Source organism: Haliotis rubra, unplaced genomic scaffold (genome assembly GCF_003918875.1).
Source record: "Haliotis rubra isolate DU_JTF1 unplaced genomic scaffold, ASM391887v1 Scf289, whole genome shotgun sequence".
Taxonomy (NCBI): Eukaryota; Metazoa; Mollusca; class Gastropoda; order Lepetellida; family Haliotidae; genus Haliotis; species Haliotis rubra.
The window spans coordinates 324669-342893 of record NW_025766956.1 but is presented as its reverse complement, the minus strand read 5'-3'; the positions used below and the strand labels follow the sequence as shown (position 1 = coordinate 342893).

General features: G+C 38.2%; 1 protein-coding gene across 1 annotated transcript; it reads right to left on the bottom strand.

The window, feature by feature from the left end:
* Nucleotides 1–291: 291 nt before the first annotated feature.
* LOC124281724 (lebercilin-like) lies at nucleotides 292–18215 on the bottom strand. Its single transcript, XM_046717695.1, has 7 exons — nucleotides 18097–18215; nucleotides 12870–13073; nucleotides 7513–8033; nucleotides 6963–7100; nucleotides 6389–6589; nucleotides 5457–5803; nucleotides 292–5392 (listed from the first exon to the last, which is right to left on the bottom strand). Exons 2-7 carry the CDS (start codon nucleotides 12961–12963, stop codon nucleotides 4645–4647), a joined length of 2049 nt encoding a protein of 682 aa, XP_046573651.1. The 5' UTR covers nucleotides 12964–13073; nucleotides 18097–18215; the 3' UTR covers nucleotides 292–4644.
* Nucleotides 18216–18225: the final 10 nt, after the last annotated feature.

Genomic DNA, 18225 nt, shown 5'->3' with positions numbered 1-18225 from the left:
GAGTAGGAATTAGATCTCACACGTTTCATACTAGTTTATCGCAAATTGGTTTCTCAACCACAGTTTAAAAACCCATGAGAAAACACTGCTATACAGTGTTCATCCAAAGAGGTCTCCACATCTTAAAATAATTTTTTCAACAAAAAATGTTGAAATTTGAACTATGACTTTCATCAATGATTTCTCCCATAACTGGGATTATCTGTAATCAGTGATCGAAGCAATGCATGTCAGGACAAACCTCTGAAAGAGCATCTGTCTCTGACAATTCCAAAACAAACACAAGATGTATATAGATAAGTAAATGTTTATTACAGAGTGTAGATTGGCCATGACATACCTGGAAGATATAGTGATAGACAGAGCAGTCATTCCTCTCCTCACAATGTACCAGTCACTCTTCCCTGTCGCACACAACAAAATGAAGGTAATCACATAATCACCCAAAGTCTCCAGCATCAGACAATGTGTATCATCAGGTCTAATTTTATGTTTATTTTAAAGACTGTATCAGGTAATTAAAACAATGGACTTGATATATTTTTCTCAAAAATACTAAGTGAAAAGAACCTGTTACAAAATACGAATATGTTCAAAATATCCATAATTTGAAAATATTTATATAATGTGAAATATGGCAGATTTACACATAAAAAATAGTTTAAAATCAGTCTGGGCTTAATTTACTGAATGCTTACATTCCAAACATTTGACAGAACAGGTTATTTAGGAAAGCACACAAGTCTCCCAATATATGACTAACTGATATATACTGAACATAGTGATTTCTATTGTTCTGACGAAGATGAGGCACGGTTTCATGAGTTATCTCCCTTCTGATACTTGTCCGTATGAGTAAAGGTAACCATGACAACTAAAGTCAGTTTTGCAATCAGTGTGGCAAAAGGTAAACCCGTGCACATTGCTAGAGTTAAAAGATATAGACCCCCAGTCATACCTTTAATATACAATAACAAACTCTATACAGAGTGACAGCAGTGTGCTAAAAAGAAATACCAGTATATATTCATATGGTTAAAATATGATTTAACAAATAAATATGCATTGACTGAAATTCCATCTTATTGTAAAATATCTGAATAAAATCTCATACCACTGTTACTGGTAAAATAATAATAGTATCATGTATTGCTATACTTATAAAATGTATATGTTATGTATGTATTTGGAAATAGATAATAATGTTTTATGACAATATAATTATTTTCATTAAAGACATCTAGCAGGGTCTTATGATAACATTCACACTGTCACTGACAGAAGCACCATGCAAACATATACAGTGACACATTCAAAACTAGGATGATAGCTGCAGAATGAGATCAATAAATAGGCCTGACTATGCATCACTCATACTAACCGACAAATAAATAGTGTATACATCAACAGCCCCGATGCTGGAAAACAGAGGACACGAAAGAACACACACATTTGTTCCAGACATCATTTCCATGACAACCCTGTCTTGTGACAAACACCAGGTTTGTAACTTACCATTAACTGTGAACTCATTTCGAAAACATTCCACGAAACATATGAATCGCATATCAACGGTAAGATCGAAACATGTATGGGTTGAATTTCTACTGGTACAATATCTGTGATGTGTCATAATACTGACATATCCCACCAGTACAATATATGTGATATGACACAGAACAATATCTGTGACATGACATGACAGATACATCCTACCTGTCCAATATCCGAGATATGACACAGCTCAATATATCAGTATGATATATCTTACTATCTATGATTAAGACAGTGTTATCTTCTGGCATGTAAAGTATTGGTAGGATATATTTGTGTCATACTCTAATTGCTGTAGTTGCCAGTCATTGTACATGTGACAATTCAGACCAATATTCCACTGCAGCAAGATCCACATACAGTGGCCTTCCTTTGAAGTTGACATTGTACAAATGATATAACTAAACCACAAGTGTCCAGTTGCATGAATTAATAACTGTTTACCGATCAGGGTGAAGGTCATGGTACCTTCCAGCCATACAGTATTTATCTCACATTTCAAAGAACTGCATCATTGTACTTATCAATCTTTAAATAAGAAAATAGTCATTTTTTACAACTGTATATATTTGTTAGAAAATATACAACCTTCTTCAAGTAAAAGTTAATTTGCACCAAAATTTGCAAAACTTCATGATTATCTACAGGTTTGTGGCCATAAGCTAGAGAAACTAGTAGGGAGGTTGAAGGTCAAACTACTGGGTGTCAAGGGTCTGCTGTGTTGGAGGCAGTACTCTGTTGCATCAGAAGCACTTGCTGCACAAGTCATAGTCAGCCTACCAGCCAACTGGGTCGCCTCATAGCATAAGCCTTGGTCTGCCTACCAACCTGTTGGGTCAACTTGCAGCACAAGCCCTGGTCTGTCAACCAACCTGTTGGGTCAACTTCCAGCATAAGCCCTGGTCCGTCAACCAACCTGTTGGGTCAACTTGCAGCACAAGCCCTGGTCCGTCAACCAACCTGTTGGGTCAACTTGCAGCACAAGCCCTGGTCCGTCAACCAACCTGTTGGGTCAACTTGCAGCACAAGCCCTGTTCTGTCAACCAACCTGTTGGGTCAACTTGCAGCACAAGCCCTGTTCTGTCAACCAACCTGTTGGGTCAACTTGCAGCACAAGCCCTGTTCTGTCAACCAACCTGTTGGGTCAACTTGTAGCACAAATGTGCAGCACAAGCTATGTTGGTCTACCAGCCTTGGATCAATTCACAGCACAAACTGTTGTCAGCATGCTGGATGACTGGTCCTCTGACAGCTGAAGCAAAGTCACCAGTGAGTACTGCAGGGCGTCTTCAATGGAGGCCTGTGTAAGACTGCACCTGACACTACAAGTGTGACAGGAGATGGTTCAACATATTCTATATTCTACATGTCCTATTTATGCCCAATGCAATTGATACATAATAAAATAATGTGGTTTTTTCCACAAACAATGCATATGAGGCTATGAAACTGATTGTTCACAGATATGGCACAAACATTAACAAACAAACACTGTAACAGATCTTACAAATAACAAACATTTAGGTCATAAAAAGTCCCTTTCCATGGACGGAACAGACAATCTCCATTACAGTTACAATAGCAATAAAATCTATTTATTTGCAGGTCAGACCATTGTATTTTTTCATGACCCAAAACATTTTGAAATGGACAGATAAATACCCAAAATGTATTGTGAGTTTTAATTAATGAATTTGTAATAATGTTTGTAATTTTGACAAATCCTGTATTTCAAGAGTTCTTATAGTAAATATGCCTCAAGGTATCCCTCACAATATTTTCAACATTGTTTCCCTTTCCCCATTCTCTTAAACACAAAAACAAAGTAAAGTCCTAAAACATGAATGAAAAGTGGTCTTGTTTTATTAAAATGACTATTTTGTTCTAGAAAAATTACTTTTGGACAAACTGCTTCTGTTCAACATTGAAAACAAAAAAGTTAGCCTTGAAGGCACATTATATCACAGCCTAAAGATAACATCCGTCATTGTACTCCTTCACCATAATATCACAGCATCTTTCACATTCTCCACACAGGAATACAAATCTATTTATCACCCAGTTCCTCAAGCAAACCCTATTACTGTGATCATTATCATGGATTTATCTACAATTTTAACCTAAGTACCCATGGATTTTGTTTTAAGTCTTATTTTCTGAAAATGAATTAATGTCATATGAGACATTCAATGAAAATTTGTAACATAAAGTATCAAATTTATTGTATAAATTTTGATTTTTCAAATTCATTGTTTACCAACATTTTCTGATTTGTTGGGAATAGGACCAAATACAATAATATTTGACACTGGATCTCAAATCTAACATTTCTTTAACAGTCTGAATATATTTCAAAAATACAAAACTTAAAACATCATGGATATAACACTGTTAGTTATAACCACCTGAAATCTTTGGTAAATGTTGACATAGTGATCAATACAGAGACCACAGAACCACAGCAGCCCCACACACACTAATACAGTCTGTGATGTTGAGTGTCTAATGGTAAGTTTCCCAGTTGTAGAAACAGACAAGATCAAGCTTGTAAATAAGCTCCAACAATTTCAAAACAAAATTATTTGTACCAGGGCTCATGCTTTTAAATATAAGTATGGTTCAAACATACTTTATGTGTCAAGTTATTAATCATCACATTTTCAAGTTCATTCATCCTTCAGTCTTGAGATATAACCACCAGACATGCGTTCTGTGTGTGTACTCATTTTCCACAATGGACACAACAAACAAAGAATGATTGTATGACATTGTAAACCCGGGTTTCATCACCTGGAAGAGAAGCATTGATTGAATTCCACACTCAGAACAAAATAGATAATTCTCCACAAGAGATTCTAGGAAGGAGTGCGTGTAGTGAGATATTCCAGGATTGACCTGCACAACATGACAACAGATCAACTAGCACAGGAGTAAAAGTGGTGACTGATGCTGAGTGAGTGGTGAGAACTGAAGGTGATTGCTATAGATGCTTGTATTAAAATAGTATCTCTCAAGTAGTATGATGATGCCAATGTTGAAATGAAGGTTCCGGGATGAGGCACTGTAGTGTTGGTACTATACACAACCTGTCTACAACATGACTTCCTCTATATCATCCTCAAATGTGTCAATTGCGCTCACTGCAGGTTTGGAACTAAATGTGCTGGACTGGTGTCTCTGTCGCCGTGGTAACAGTTTGGATTTATCTGAGGGTCCATCATCCTCTACAAGAGCAGCACCACCTCCAAACAATGTGCTAGAGTTCTCCCGTGGCCGGGATGCCGTAGCCGTACTTGTACTGTCTTCATCCCAAGGGAAGCCAGACGAACGCTTAGTAGTCTGTTTTCTTGAGTCTATGGTTTGGAACAGATCGTCATCTTTTTTATTGGTTCCACTCTGATTTCCAAACAGTTCATCCATTAGGGCAGACTTTTTGTTGGGTTTCCTGGAGGGAGATTCGTTGATGCCCAACTTCTTGCTGGAGGTGCCACTTGACCTCCTGGCAAATGATGGGTTATACCCAGCTGCATCCTCCTCTTGGGCCCGCTGCTGTTTCCTCCTGTCTATGTACGGAACGCTCACTTCCTCATATGCTGGCTTGCCATTATGTAAATTCTCGGTAGGCTTGGAAAACGAGTAACTCTTTCTACTTATAGGAGTTGAGCTGTCATCTCCATAGGGAGAGTGATTAACTGGGCTCACATTTTCCTTTGACCCATCATCTATAGCCTTCAACCTGGCTAGCAGCAGTTCCTTTTTCCTACGTTCCTCCAACACACGAGGGTCATTGTCCAGTCTCTCACGCTCTGCTTGGGCCTGACTTTCCATTTCTTCTTCTCTCTCTTTAAGCTCTCGCCTAAGTCTATTTTCTCTCTCGATTCTGTCCCTTTCATCTCTTTCACTGGCGGTCTCGGTCCTCCTGTTCCTTTCTCTCCCTCTCCTCCCTTTCACGCTGTTCTCTTTGCCTGTTGGCCTCCCGTCTCTGAAGGTCTTCTGACTCTCTCTTCATGCGTTGACGTTCTCTCCGCAGGTCCTCCTGTTCTTGCTCGAACTGTCGTTCCTGATCCTGCTGCATCTCCAACTCTCTCTGCCACTCTCTCTTCCTCTCCTCTTCCTCCCTGGCCTGCAGGTACTTATTCTCCAGGTCTCGTCTCTCCTTCTCCTCCATTGCCAGTCGATCCCTTTCCTCACCTTCCTTGTTCCAGCGGTTTTCAAACACATCCTGTTTGGGCTTAGGTTTAGGTTTGTTCTGAAATACCAACAATGTCATTGAGATATACATTTTACATAAGACTTTCTCCACATCACAGAATTGGTACTTTTTACAATGATGATGACCCAAAGGCTGACTTGTAATGGGTTCCCTTGTAATATATAAAAGTTTGGAGTCTAAACTTTAGAAGAACATTCAACTAAGAGTTGACAGGATACCCTCCAGCACTTGGAGATGGCATTCCCACTTCCAAGAAATGTTCCTACTGACATTCCCTGCTCATAACCAAACTGCCAGAATACTTAAGCCCATCATAAATAGGTCATGGTAGAAATGAGGTGAACATATTGTGTCCTTGATGTAGAACTATGGTAGATGTAGATTAGACATTACTAGATTTATCATTTGAAAACCTAAACTGCATCTTTGTTTCAATATTTCATCCAATCACCAGGCAACAGAATGCTACATTAAAACCACAACATGCTTATCTCCTCATTGTTCTGAAGCATGGGATTAATTTAAACAAAGCAATTATTGTGCTACGCCACATAACTTAACAAAGTCTAGGCCAGTAATATTAGAACTGCCTGGTAAAACAATCCCCTGTAGGTGACCCACCTTCTTTGCCTCTTCCCTCCGCTTCATTTCAAACATTCGGGCCTTCTCCCTAGCCGTCATCTCTCCGACAGAGGGCACTCTCCTGCGTGGAGGAGGAGGTGTGTCTAGGGGTGTGCCCCCGTAGGATGCAGGCAGCTTGTGGGGGGCACGCATCACGCGGTTACTGTATATGTTCTTGATATCCAGTTCCTTCTCCTTCTCCTGTAACAACCAACAGTCAAACTGTGAGCACACAAACCAACTGAAAATTGACAGAGTTGCATCCCTTAGTCCCTCAGGAAAACCACAAAAGTATTACAATGGGTTCTGATATTGGTTTCATTATGTTTCCAGGTTTGTTACCACCATACCCTTTATCATGGGTTTCACCACAGTGAAATGTCTACAACCTGGATCAAACACTCAGACATTGTGTAAACATTTCCTTCACTGTGGCCCTATAATGTCCATAAAGTGACCCTCTCTTGAGCCTGGCCCTATAATGTCTATGTCACAGTATGTGGTAACCCTCCCATGAGCGTCAACCTGTAATGTCTATGAGCCTGGCTCTGTGATGTCCTATTGGTGCCCCTACTTTCAGTTTGGTCTCCAGGTTGTCCTTGTCTCCCTGGTACTGGTCAAGTTGTCTCTTGGTCTCACGGTGTCGGGCTATCTCCACCCCTAGTTCATGGCGGTGGTTCTTGCTCAGGTGTTCAACATGTCGCTGCAGTTCCTGAAGGAGATAATAAAACACACATCATAGATAGTAACCACTGACTGACACTAATACAAAAGAGCACTGAATCAAGAGGTTTTACAGTACCAGAATTGAAAAAAACAAAGGGTGAAGCTATCAGGAGATATTTCATTTCAACTTCCAGTCAGCCTAGTGAGTGTATAAAGAGATATCAGAGTTCAAATTCAAGAATGTAAGTCAAACAGGTCTTTTTTATATCCCTCATGATGAAAATTGAAGAATTAAAGAGTTCCTTGTTTCCAATACTATAGACAAAAATATTCAAGGATTCCAGATTCCCTTTAACTCTGAACCCATGTCATGGTTTTTTCAGTGACTGATACAATGGCAGTTCTTCTGGGAGTGAAAGCAACCAGTCCCTTTAGGGGACCTTCAACCTGCCACTGACCTTGATCTTTCTGTCCTTCTCCTCAAGGTCCAACTCTGCCTTGGACAACTTGCGGTTGAGTTCATCTCGTTCTGGTAGCCCCTTGTTCTCTGCATAACTCTTGTACTTCTTCAACTTGACATTGGCTCTGTCAAGATCATCCTCTGCATCTCGGAGGTAGCGATCAGTTTTCTCATACTTTTCCTTCATGGTTCTAAGCTGATCCTTGAGTGTCCTTGTCTCATTGTTGTGCTGGAGTATGAGCTTTGGAAGGTCGCCCTCCTGATCTTCGTACTTCGTCAAAGCCTTCTCATGACGGTGCTGTGTCTTCTTCAACAACTTGTTTTCTTCACGCAATTCTCGGATCACTGTGTTCTGGTCCTCCACTTGGTTTCGGAGCTCATTAATCTTGATGCGACCTGCAGAAAGCATGCGTTGAGCAACATAATCCACTCTAGGCGACTGCTTCTGTGGTGGTCCTCCTCCACGACCTCTGCCATGGCCTCTTGATTTCGGGTTGGCCTTTTTCTTTCCATATACAGCTAAAATGAAACATTTCATTAGAAATATGCATCTCCATACTTCATTTTTCATAACAGATATTTGTCTTAGTAACAATTTCTTATGTCATGAAGGATACAAATTATTAATAGAAGGATTAACTGGTTTCATAGCTTAACAAAACCCAAGGAAGTAAGCACTTAAATATAGGTTCAAAAACAGCTTAATGAACACTAATTAGCTTTAATATTACCAATAATCAGCAGAGATTCAATAGCCATAACATACAAATGAAATGTACCAAATATTAACCATTATATAACAATAATATTGCCAACAGCTGACATTACTTTTACATCCAGACAACTCTATGTTAGCTGTAAATGTCGCTCACACAACGTTTTCGTCTAACATAAAAGTAATATCAGTCAGATAAAACTTCTCTTTGTATGCACAAATGTAACATTTTGTCTTAGGAGAGAAATGATAACTGTCTTAACATGTGGAATGAGTGAATGTCAGCATGCACGTTTAGGAATATTCCAGCATTATCACAGTAGAAGACACCAAAATGGGCTCTACACATAGTTCCCACTTGAAGAATCAAACCCAGGTCTTAGGGTGAAGAGTGAACAATTTAACCACTAGGCTACCCTACACCTATGAATGTCTGAATGTTATCCGTCAACCCATGCTGCATCTTTCACTATTGGTACTACTAAAGCAGTGTGAACAACCAATATGAGTTATACAGACAGCCTGACAGGTTCAGTCATCATGACTTTACTCATCTACCCAAAGTAGAATGGACCTTCAAACTGAAAAGCTGCTCCATCGGCTGGCCTCACTGATATCATCTAGACTCTTCGGTGTTTTCCTTTTCTATTCAACATGAGTTTTAAACATGGACTAGTCCAGTTGCTCATAACTCTCAATGTAACAATTGTCATTTTCACTGTCATGGCTTAAAGTCATTTGCAACTTCCATTAACAGTTAAACAACCATAGGATTGACAATATACCAGTATAATTACAAAAAAGAAACTACAAGTCAGTGGCATGAAGAAATCAGATCCATTATAATATGTGAGTGAGTGATGGGAAACTTATGCTGATTTCCTTGCACAAACAGCATCTATTTGCCAAATTTCCGAGGATAACACATAACTTCTCATTGGTCAAATCATGCATCTGGAGTGCTGTGCATTTATGAAATCTTCACACATAGTAAGCCTGCAGTGAAGGTGGCACACAACTTGGATGTCTCAATATGCTGTCAGCAGACTCAATCGGTCAACTTTCCTGCATAGCATTTTCAAAATAACTAATTAGCTGTGAGCAATTACAGATAATGTGTTAAGGAGAGGAATGAAGGCTATTCCATACATCAATCAGAAAGATTTGTTTGTTTGCTTGTTGTTTAACGGCCCGCACTGACAGCAGTATTCCAGCTATGTGGAGGCGGTCTGTAAATAACTGAATCTGGACCAGACAATCCAGCCTCAGCATCATCCTTCTCAGTTGGGATACAATGACATTTGTCAACTGAGCTTGACCACCTGATCCCGTTAGTCGCCTCTTACGACAAGCACGGGTTACTGAAGACCAATTCTATACTGGGATCTTCACGGTTCTAATCAGAAAGAAACAAAACTAAATGTAGTCAAAATCCTAAAAGAAACCTAACATAAGTCAAACTACTGTTCAGATTTCGTAATGTTATCAATTTATAAAAATGGATGACATCATAAAATACTATTATGAGCATCATATTACTTGACCAGTCAGCCTCACTTGACCAATCAGCATTGAGAAATGTAAAATATTGTGCAGTTATCACACAAGATCTTTCTACCCTTATGAGTAATATTCTTGGTTATCATTGACACTGCAAACAGTGAGTGCACATTGGTCCCGATGTGAAATGTGCACCAAGGTAAGCACACATGGATGTCAAACTCTAATTACACTGCCTAAGGCGAGGTCTGCCCATCACTCTGTTCCATCCTGTTCTGGCAGGGGCAGGTGCTTTCTTCACTGCCTTGGAGACAGCATGTGTCTCCCTCTCCCCCCCAGACACAGTCTCCTCAGTCAGCTCAGCCATCAGGTGGGATGCTGGGGTGCGGGTATGGGTCACGCCGTGACAAACTTACTCTACGAGTATGAGCACTCTGCAGATGTGTGGAATGACAAGCAGACTGAGCTCTTGAAGAACTTTGACGAACTGATGGAACCAGAGCTTTGGATTTGGGATGATCATCCAGTGAACTGGCCTGACTGTCATGGTCAGACGGTATGGGGGTTTCTGGTGCAGGGGTCGAGATGACCTGCATGGGGATCAGGTCATGAGTCAAGCCACGACCAGACGTCCAGAATGTATCAGAGTCTCTCCTTAAATCCGATAGTTTTAGAGAAGAGTGACTGGCTGAGCCAGATCCTGACATCTTGAACCCTGTATGGCGGCACAGACTTCAGTTAATGAGTACAGTTATCACAGGTAAATAGATGACCTTCAGCATCATTACTCATTAGCAAACTTCAATCAAAATTGTGTAATCTTAAAGGCAAGACTTTCATTCCCCTGGTACTGTAGATTTTCAAGCTTTCATTAATCACTGGAATGCTACTTGAAACATTTATAGAACCGTTAACTGATAGTGATCATGACAACCCATTCACTCTAGTCTGATAATGACTGCACCTGGGGTGTACAGTTCTGGCCCAGGCTGCAGGAGGTACACACAGCTGGCAAACAGGGGCCTCAGCTCTCCTTCTAACAGTAATGATGCCTGACTTATAGAAAAGTCAACTTCAAGGGATGAGGACTTACAAGTTATCCATCTCTTGTGAATGAAAGAAGCCTAGAGACTAGCAATTCATTCAATATGAAAGATTCTTTCAGTTCCGAGAATTAACCTGTTGATAAACCATTAGGAGCATAATCATAAAAAAACTGGAAACCCAACATTAATATTGCCCAAAAAATGCACCTATGTAAATACATTGTTCTAAAGATGCAATGAATGTTTTTTTGAGTCATGAAAAAAATTGAAAGCATCAAGAATACAGGAATATGACATGTTATTTCTGTGTGTTATTCAGTTTTGACAAACTCTAGGAGCCACTGTGCAATTATTGGTAACCTTAACCCTTTTTCTAGCATGATTTTGAGGGATACTCGATTGGTTGGTTATTGACCACAATCAATCTTAAATCTAAATCAAAGGACTGCAAATTACATGGTCTACTGCACCTGCATATGAATACATAACACTTGCTGACCCTTAGTTGTCGTCAGGATCGGACATCAGTGATTTTCATCTCAGTATTTTCTACAAGGTGTTTGGAGACGAATTTGATGTAAATTCAGAATGGTTCAATGACCACTAAGATAATACATTTACAAATATTGGCATAAAAAAACAAAATTCAATGTCACTAAGTTAATGCCTGGTTCTAGACTAGACAACAGCTGTACTGCACATGGTTGCTACTCTAAACAAATTACAAAAATATGACAAAAATTATGTTTCAAATTAAATATTTTTTGTATAAAAAACATTGAATAAAAACATTACATTAATAATTAGGGGTGACTTTTGAGGGGGAAACAACTATTGCGATAGTGATTGTCTATTGCAACATACTATTGCAAACAATAACTGACAAGAAACTTGAAACCCAGATCGAGTAAACAGTCATGTTTGTTTAAGAGGTAACAGGGCCGGGTAACTCTAAATCAAAGGGAACGAATTTGGTACTTCCTATATTTTGCACTGCACATTTATCAACGTTAGTCAATTACTAAACTATCGATAGTCACACATATTATCAATGCATCGATAGTTTTTCATTTCTACCATCGATTAATTGCTATCGGAGACTCAACAATTGCATTCCATCGACAGTTCGATGCATCGTTACAGCACTATTATTAATATTTTTGTGGGCTATCAAAATACACAATACCCTTCAAAGGTTTCGAGGCAGTAAGTGACAAATCTTTACATGTAAACCCCCAACCCATCTACAGAAAATGTGTCCCAGATTAAAACGATCTTGTCTACTCAATGCCAAACTGGAAACAGCAGTGTGGTGATCAATAATTCCTTCCGTAAGTAGAAGTTAGCAAGTTCAGTTACTCGGGTTGACAGTCAACAGATACCTTAGGTCATGGGCGAGTCAATCAGTAATATGCTGTAGGGGTGGGGTGGTTTTTCGATTGCATTTAATGGTATAAAAATGGTTTCGAGTTTGTAGTCTATGTAACTAACATCACTGTTTCCATTTATAAGAAAGAAAAAACATTTCAGTATCCAAAATAAAGTTACTGAAATACTGCAAACTTGTTTTATTCATTGCACAATCCGTTCTTAGGTTTGACAATTAAACTCTAATTCCTAGAAAATAACGCCCTATCACACCTCTGTGCCCTTACGCATAAAAGTGTTCCGATTTCAAACATGTGTCCAGTCATGCTGGAATGGATTTATTGCTACTCTGTTCATGTTCTAGGTCTTTCAGCTTGTGATTTAAGACAAGTACCAGGTAAGTGTCATCTAAAGCCAAGTGCAACATTTACCAGTCTTAAATCACAAAAGAATGCGAGGTCATGTGAGTGAAAGTTTATGACGAGCATTAGGGAAGGGTCGTACATAATTTTCAGTATGTTAGTGCATCAAAAACCTCTAACTCCCCTACCCATAGGGAGCATTACCTTGCTCATCTCCATGTAACCAGTCATGCACCTATCCCTTGTATTCAATTACTATTAATCTTCTCACACTGTAACACAGGAGTGGTCTTACATACTAAAGCCAGTACCTATTCAGGTGAAAGTCAAGGACCACACATGCTCATGATGTGAAGCTACTTACCACCTTGTTTCCCTTGGTTCCTGGACTTGCTCTTAAAGTCCTCATCATCACTGATGAAGTCATCGCTGTAATCATCGTAGTCGTCCTTCGACATAGCTGGTGCTGGTGTTGCCTGGTTGCCTCCCTTTACTGTCACCTGTCTCCCATTGGCTGGCCACTATTTCAAGCTGAGTGTGATGCCACACAACCACTATCAGACTTGCACTGCAAGGAAAAAAAAATGGAAAAAATAATGCTTTACAGACTAAATAAAATGTTTGCTTGTTTGCTGTTTAATGCTACACTACAGCAAAATGTCGGTGACCTGTAAATAATCAAGCATGATCCAGACAATCCAGTGATTCCTACTGTGAACAACAAGCCTGAGCACAAGAGTGTAACGATACAATGTGTATTCCAATACAGTATTTCTATTTCATAAGTTCATATTCTCTCCCTTTTCACAGGTGAATTACAAACTTCAGACGGCAAAGATGTGATACTGTCGGGAAACTACAAACATTAACCTATGAAACACTGTTTTGCTGTATTGTTACACTCTACTTGAGAGCCAAGTTCCTGAATTTAAGTTAAATTAACTTACGGTTTTGGTCAGTTAGGGGCTTGGAATTGGTTAATGGATGAAATTTGTAAAGAAACAACAAAATGAAAATGGATTCATGCTTGTGTATTATATTTATGCGTCAGATGTGTTTTGTCATACAATCTAGGGGTAGCCGATTGGTTAAAGGGTCCACTTGTCACGTTGAAGACCTGGGTTGATTTCCCACATGGGTACAATACTACAAAGTGTGAAGCCCATTTCTGGTGTTCCCTGTCGTGATATTGCTGGAATATTGCTAAAAGCGGCGTAAAACTAAACTCAAGCACTCACATACTCACTCACTCATACAATCTTGCAAAGACTTGATTTTACTTTATAACATCCAGAACATACAACTATAATTCACCATTGTCAAGGAATTTAGTTTGGACCACTCAAAAAAAGAGTATTAACTGGAATTGTTAAAACAGTTTCAGTGATTTTCAGTGAAGAGATCTCGTCTCTTCCCAACAATTACACAACATTTGGAATTAAAAATGAAGATCATGACACCAATGCAATCAAGTCTTGGTACATTCACAGAATGAAGAGCTATAGCAGAAAAATGTCAAATGCTCCAGGACCTCAATTGAATTTCAAACAATGAAATATTAGCTTGTGGGGCTGCTGGTCCAACCCAAGCTCACTGACCACAGTAGCAAGTTTTGGGTTAGCAGACAATGATATTCTACACTGCCTGTAGAAGAACACACTAACAAAGCCAGATTATGTTTGACTGTAACCTGAACAAGATAGCATCTATGACTACATACACATAGATCCTCCCTTTACAAGTGGCAGCCATGTGTGACTGTAAGACAATGTGTGATCAGATCTGATTGAGGCACATTGTGTCATTACAGTGCACATACTTCCAGATGTGTAACCCAATGCCACTTGATGATATCTAACTATCAACTGTTTAAACACATGGAATAAAGCTATACATACTTTTGTCTCTTATGGCTGCATATTATTTCATAGCAAGGAAGATACAGTTTTATGCATGTTATGGATAACAACTTCTTTGATCAACTATTACAGTGACATTTCAGCACAGATCTAAATCTGTTGTCAAGCACAACAATGTAAAAATACCTACTTCTCAAAAGAATTAAGATCCATATGGAAACATAGGTATAATATTTTAAAGAAGCAACTTTATCATCCAACGACTTCCAAGAAATGCCAAAGAAACAATTAAATTAATTAACAAATCAAAGTGAAATTACATACCCAGTCAAATTTCAAACTTATGATTCTATAAAATGTTATCATTACATCAGGCAGAAACAGCGAAGAGTAGCAACAATCAAAGATGGCTTTGATGCAGAGAAGTATGGCTGTAAACTGACATACTTTTTTAGTTGCAATCATACATCATGAAACATTCAATACTTCATTCATGTTACGAAAACACATCACAAACTGCTAATTTGAGTGATGCACAAGTCTTATTTAGCTAACAAAAGCTTATTTCAACCCCACTACCCCTAGTCCCTTCTACCTGTCTGTTGTTGACACATCATTACAACAAAATCATCCCAAAATTCTGATTAATGGACTTCAAACTATAAAGTACCATTTGTGAGAGAGTTATTTGGATTTTAAACACATTTAGCAATATTTCAGCTATATCATGTATATAGGTGGTGAATCGAGCTCAAGCCTTCATGATGAGCGAAGACTTTAACCCCTAGACAATCCCAGAGCACCTATTTTCATTTGTAAACCATCAGATAAAGTAGAATGACAAAAAATACAAAAACACTTATGAAACTACATAAACATCTTAAACATGCACTGCATCAGCACATTTTACCTGAAAAGTGATTGTAACATTTCCTTAACTGTAGAGCCATATCACTGTTCTGGTCTCTATATAGGTATAAACAGGGTAAAGATACCACACAACATATACTTATATACTTAGAGATATCTGTCTTGTTCGACAGCATGTAACTTGAGCTGTATTGACACAACACATGATTAACCCATTCGGTGTGAAGTGAAATTCATGTTTCACTGAGCAGTACATACGAGCACGCGCATCAATACCATTTCAGGTTGAAGATAAGGTTCTGTGTTGTTCATTGTCCAGAGTTAATTAAGAATAACCCTAGATAAACCCAGTCTATTGAATACTATAGGTCAAACATCTAGCAAAGACATCAACAATCTCCGTCAACATACATTAACAGTGGAACTGCTCGCATTGTCAATTTTCTGACATGCAAAGAATAGAATAAAACTGGCCTCTTCAAAACCTAAATACATTTTTTGAGGTAGCAATTTACCTATAACTTGTTTGAGGCCATTTTCTGTTGCCACTAGTATGTAAATACAACAGGATGTCTTTAAGTATCTTAAGGCACCAATGTACAGATATTTCAAAGATAACTGCCAGTTGGGTATCAGTTTTGAAAGGGAACTGTGTATCAATATTTTAAAGGCAACAGTGTATCAATATCTTAAAGGCAACTATCAATGTTTTAAGTGTCAGTGTAGCAAAGAAAAATGTTTGTTTTAAGCTAAATGTATTAATTGTTATTTCCCTACAACAGGAAAAGTACCAAGCGAATTTGTACCCCATTCAGACGCTTCCATATCTTTGTACCTTGAGTTGACAATGGCCCTACTGCTGATACTCAATATGACATAATACCAGGGTGCCCCAGGCTGTCCAGGTAACTTTACAAATAACCACATAAACTACTGAGAAAGGATCTGTCAAGCCCCATTGTGAAGTCAACTGGGTTACTAATGCATGGAGATTGGCTGAACAAAAAGGAAAGCACATCTATTGAGGAAAGCATTCTTCATTCCCTGAGACTTTTCTACAACAGCAGACATCACCACATCTCACCATACAAGATGGTGTAAAGTCAAACTTTATATCTTTAGTTGGAAGAGAAATAAGTGTCAAAGATGGATAAAATCTTTATCAGAGTATTTGTTCATATGTGCAGAACAACAAACATCATGTCCTATCCCTAAGTAAGACTTTGAAATCAGAAAACTTGAAGACAGAAATAGAATGAAAGCTTTACTCTAATTGCGATGACAGAGGAAGCTGATGGTGTACTAAATAACATAAAAAAAACTTATTTTTCTTCACCATTAAATATAATTTCCTGGTAAAAAACATCACTCTGCACATTGCCATATTAAAAATATAGCCACTATTTGTAGACATTGTGTTAACTGTGTCCAAGATATTTTTATGGATTAAACTTCTTTTTAATTTCTTCACGACGCTTGAGACCATTCCAGGTCCCTTCATCAGGTGAACTGGCAGTTAGGACTATGGTGAGTTATAATTAACTCTTCAAACTCACTTATACAGGAAGTGTATGTGATGTCACTTGCATTGTGATAAACAATTTAATCATAGTCATCCAGTTCACATGAAAGGGACCTTTGTTGAGAGAAATTAAAAGAAGTTTAATCCATAAAAATATCTTGGACATTGTGTTAACTGTCCAGAATATAAACATAAACAATTTTCAACATCCTGAAGATTTGTTTGGGACAAGGTTATGAAGTTAAGATTCCAGTTACATTCTATATTAAGAATCATAAATTGTGATTTAAGTATCATTGTGTGACTTGTACCAACCTGAGGATACCAAAAGTATAACTAGGTTCAAACAAAACTGACATACTTATCAACAATTCATTTATCACTATCAGATGTCTCACTGATAAAAAAACCCTGACAAATTAAGCTACTTAGATTTTTATCATGACCATGATAACTTACGGAACTTATCTCCCTAACCAAAGACACTATACCATGTACAGACACCAAGGACAGTTTATTAATATTAACATCACACAAGCTAGTCTAAAAGCCAAATAAAATATACTGGCAATGAAGGACCAGACAGCTATACAGTTTATCTAATAATCTTTTACAAAAAGAATAAACAGGATCATCAGCGAATGATAAACTGAAAAATACATACTGTACAGCCATTGATCATGTTGATGGCATGACAGGCAATATATAGATTTGCAGACTTCTTTTGTGTCATCATTGCTGATGGCAACATACTGTTTATCATGTTACATTAACAACAAAGGCCTCACACTGACATTTCCCACAGCAATATGCGTGACTGGTCACCTGTTTCAACATTGTTCTTTAGGAAAAATAGTTTGGAGATCTTACTTTGTGGCATGAATCTTGGTATGACCAGTTAATACATGATTTTCACAGTTAACATGGTTGTTAAGCCCCCAATAAACAAAGTCTCAATTGTTGAAAATGAACTCACCAATGAGGTAAACAGTTGTGTATTAAAAATATTCTTACTATAGATCTAATGGGTCATCTTGGTCTGTTATTTTTAAATGAGAATAATTGATGTACTGAATGAAGATGCATTTTTTTAACAAGTTAGAGTCTATCAACATACCAAATGCAAATACATGCCACAGTATCTGCTAGTGAAAATGTACAGACTAGCATAGTTATCAAATACTACATTAAAGATGAAGGTGGCAAAAGTGATAATGCAGTTGTTGACAAGTGTCTCAGTAGGCTTGTGTGCAAGTCAACACTGAGGTTCACAAAATCTGCATACATACATTTGTCAAACCACTTTCAGATCGTCGCCATTAGTCCAAAACACGCCTTACCAAGAAGGTACATCTTTCATGAATCCGATAAGAGTAGGTTGACAGAAAACTTCTATCAACGTGCACACCGGTATGCACTTTGTTATTTATCTGCCAAGCAACAAGGCAACAACTTTGCTGGTATGATGT

What these genes read in the sequence shown, in the direction of transcription:
- LOC124281724 (XM_046717695.1), bottom strand. Translation starts at nt 12,963, where the DNA reads ATGTCGAAGGACGACTACGATGATTACAGCGATGACTTCATCAGTGAT. An exon ending in AGAAGGACAGAAAGATCAAG is followed by an intron (nt 7,101 to 7,512) that starts GTCAGTGGCAGG and finishes TATCTCCTTCAG; the next exon opens with GAACTGCAGCGACATGTTGA. An exon ending in ACCTGGAGACCAAACTGAAA is followed by an intron (nt 6,590 to 6,962) that starts GTAGGGGCACCA and finishes TGGTTGTTACAG; the next exon opens with GAGAAGGAGAAGGAACTGGA.